General features: G+C 48.5%; 1 protein-coding gene across 1 annotated transcript in view; it reads left to right on the top strand.

The window, feature by feature from the left end:
• Positions 1-428: 428 nt before the first annotated feature.
• The window catches only part of LOC107122725 (protocadherin alpha-5-like), a gene marked incomplete at its 3' end in the record, with an annotated part of 8148 nt that continues 6623 nt past the window's right edge, over positions 429-1953 (top strand). The window contains 2 exon segments of the mRNA XM_015425862.1: positions 429-1674; positions 1677-1951. Coding sequence (XP_015281348.1) covers positions 429-1674; positions 1677-1951 — 1521 coding nt within the window.

Genomic DNA, 1953 nt, shown 5'->3' with positions numbered 1-1953 from the left:
GCTGAAATGAAATTTTGTAAGTCCTTCACATGCTACAAGACTCTTGGTCATTGTAGGCAGACAAAAGGAATAAATGCCACTGTCAGAAAGGGAGACACATGGATGCCGTGCTCTCAAAGTAGGAGTATGAAAACAAATGGAAAGAAATGGGTTTAGAACCATTCCATTTGAAACTGTTTCTCCATTTCAAAATTCCGTCACAAGGGGTCACTGTTGTCTAAGGGAATATTTAAGGACGACTGAAAACAAGGAGCTCCTCCCTGGGAGGGACTGAAAAGCCAGCCTGTCTAATCTGCAACAGGAATATAACGCACAAGGGATGCAACACAGCAGGAAATAATTCCACTGATTTTGGAAAGACCGGCGTGGATGGGAAGGAGAGTCCTAAGAACAGCCAAGACGGTTGGGGCTTTGGGTGTGAGCTTGCCATGGTTGCTTGGCAGAAGGATGATGGGGCAAAGCGGCTGCTGCAGCTGATTCTCCTCCACACAGCCTGGGAGGTGGGGAGCGGCCAGCTCCATTATTCCGTGCCTGAGGAATCCCAGCACGGCACCTTTGTGGGCCGCATCGCCCAAGACCTGGGGCTGGAGGTGAGTGAGCTGGTGCCTCGGATGTTCCGGATGGTCTCCAAGGGACAGGAAGAGCATTTTCAGGTAAATGTGCAGAATGGGATTCTGTTTGTTAATTCCAGGATAGACAGGGAAGAGCTGTGTGCCGAGAACATGGATTGTGCCATTCACCTGGAGGTGATTGTGGATAAACCCCTGAGGGTCTTCCATGTGGAGGTGGAGATCAAGGACATAAATGACAATGCTCCTGTGTTTTCAGTACATGAACAGATTCTGGCCATTTCAGAATCTAGGTTGCCAGGTTATCGTTTCTTACTACCTAGTGCCTCTGATGCAGACATAGATGCCAATGCCCTGATAACCTACAAACTCAGCCCGAATGATTACTTCATTCTGGATTCAGGAAGTGAAGAGAACCGGAGTAAATCTCCAGTACTTGTATTAAAAGCTCCACTAGACAGGGAAAAAGATCCTCTGCATCGTTTATTGCTCACAGCCACTGACGGAGGCAAGCCACAGCTCTCGGGCACAGTCCAGCTGGTGATCAATGTGGTGGATGCAAATGACAACCTTCCTGTCTTTAACCAGTCAGTTTACAGGGTAAAGCTGCTGGAAAATGCAGCCAATGGGACGTTGGTTATTAAACTGAATGCTACTGATTTAGATGAAGGAATCAATAAAGAGATCTCCTATTTCTTTAGTAATAATGTACCATCAAGTTTCACTAAGGTGTTTAGCATCAATTCCAACACTGGGGAACTTAGAGTGTTTGGCAAAGTGGATTTTGAGGATGTTAATTTGTATAATCTTCAAATTGTGGCAGAAGACAAAGGAAACCTTCCCTTGTCTGGACATTGCAAGGTTCACATTGAAGTACTGGACATGAATGATAATGCCCCAGAAATGACAGTATCCTCCCTGTCAGTGCCTGTGCCTGAGAACTCTCCACCAGGGACAGTGGTGGCCCTCATCAGTATCTCAGACAGGGACTCTGGGGCCAATGGGCAAGTGACCTGCTCCCTACGGCCTTCTGGGCTCCCCTTCAAGCTGACATCCACCTTCAAGAATTACTACTCACTCGTACTGGCTGAGCCACTGGACCGGGAGCAGGTGGCTCAGCCAGCAGCAGTCTGGTAGTGCCAATCAGTGATGTGAACGACAACGCACCCACTTTTGCACAGCCCTCCTATACTGTTTTTGTGAAGGAGAACAATCCTCCAGGTGCCCACATCTTCACAGTGTCTGCCTTGGACCCAGATGTGGCGGAGAACGCCTTGGTCAGCTACTGGCTGGATGAGAAGCAATGGCCGCTGTCGAGCTACATCTCAGTGCATTCGGAGAGTGGGAAGCTGTATGCCCTGCAGCCCTTGGATTACGAGAAGGT

The sequence above is a fragment of the Gekko japonicus genome, unplaced genomic scaffold (genome assembly GCF_001447785.1).
Source record: "Gekko japonicus isolate JY-2015 unplaced genomic scaffold, Gekko_japonicus_V1.1 scaffold2546, whole genome shotgun sequence".
In the NCBI taxonomy this organism is placed as follows: domain Eukaryota; kingdom Metazoa; phylum Chordata; class Lepidosauria; order Squamata; family Gekkonidae; genus Gekko; species Gekko japonicus.
This window is presented reverse-complemented; position numbering and strand designations above follow the sequence as displayed.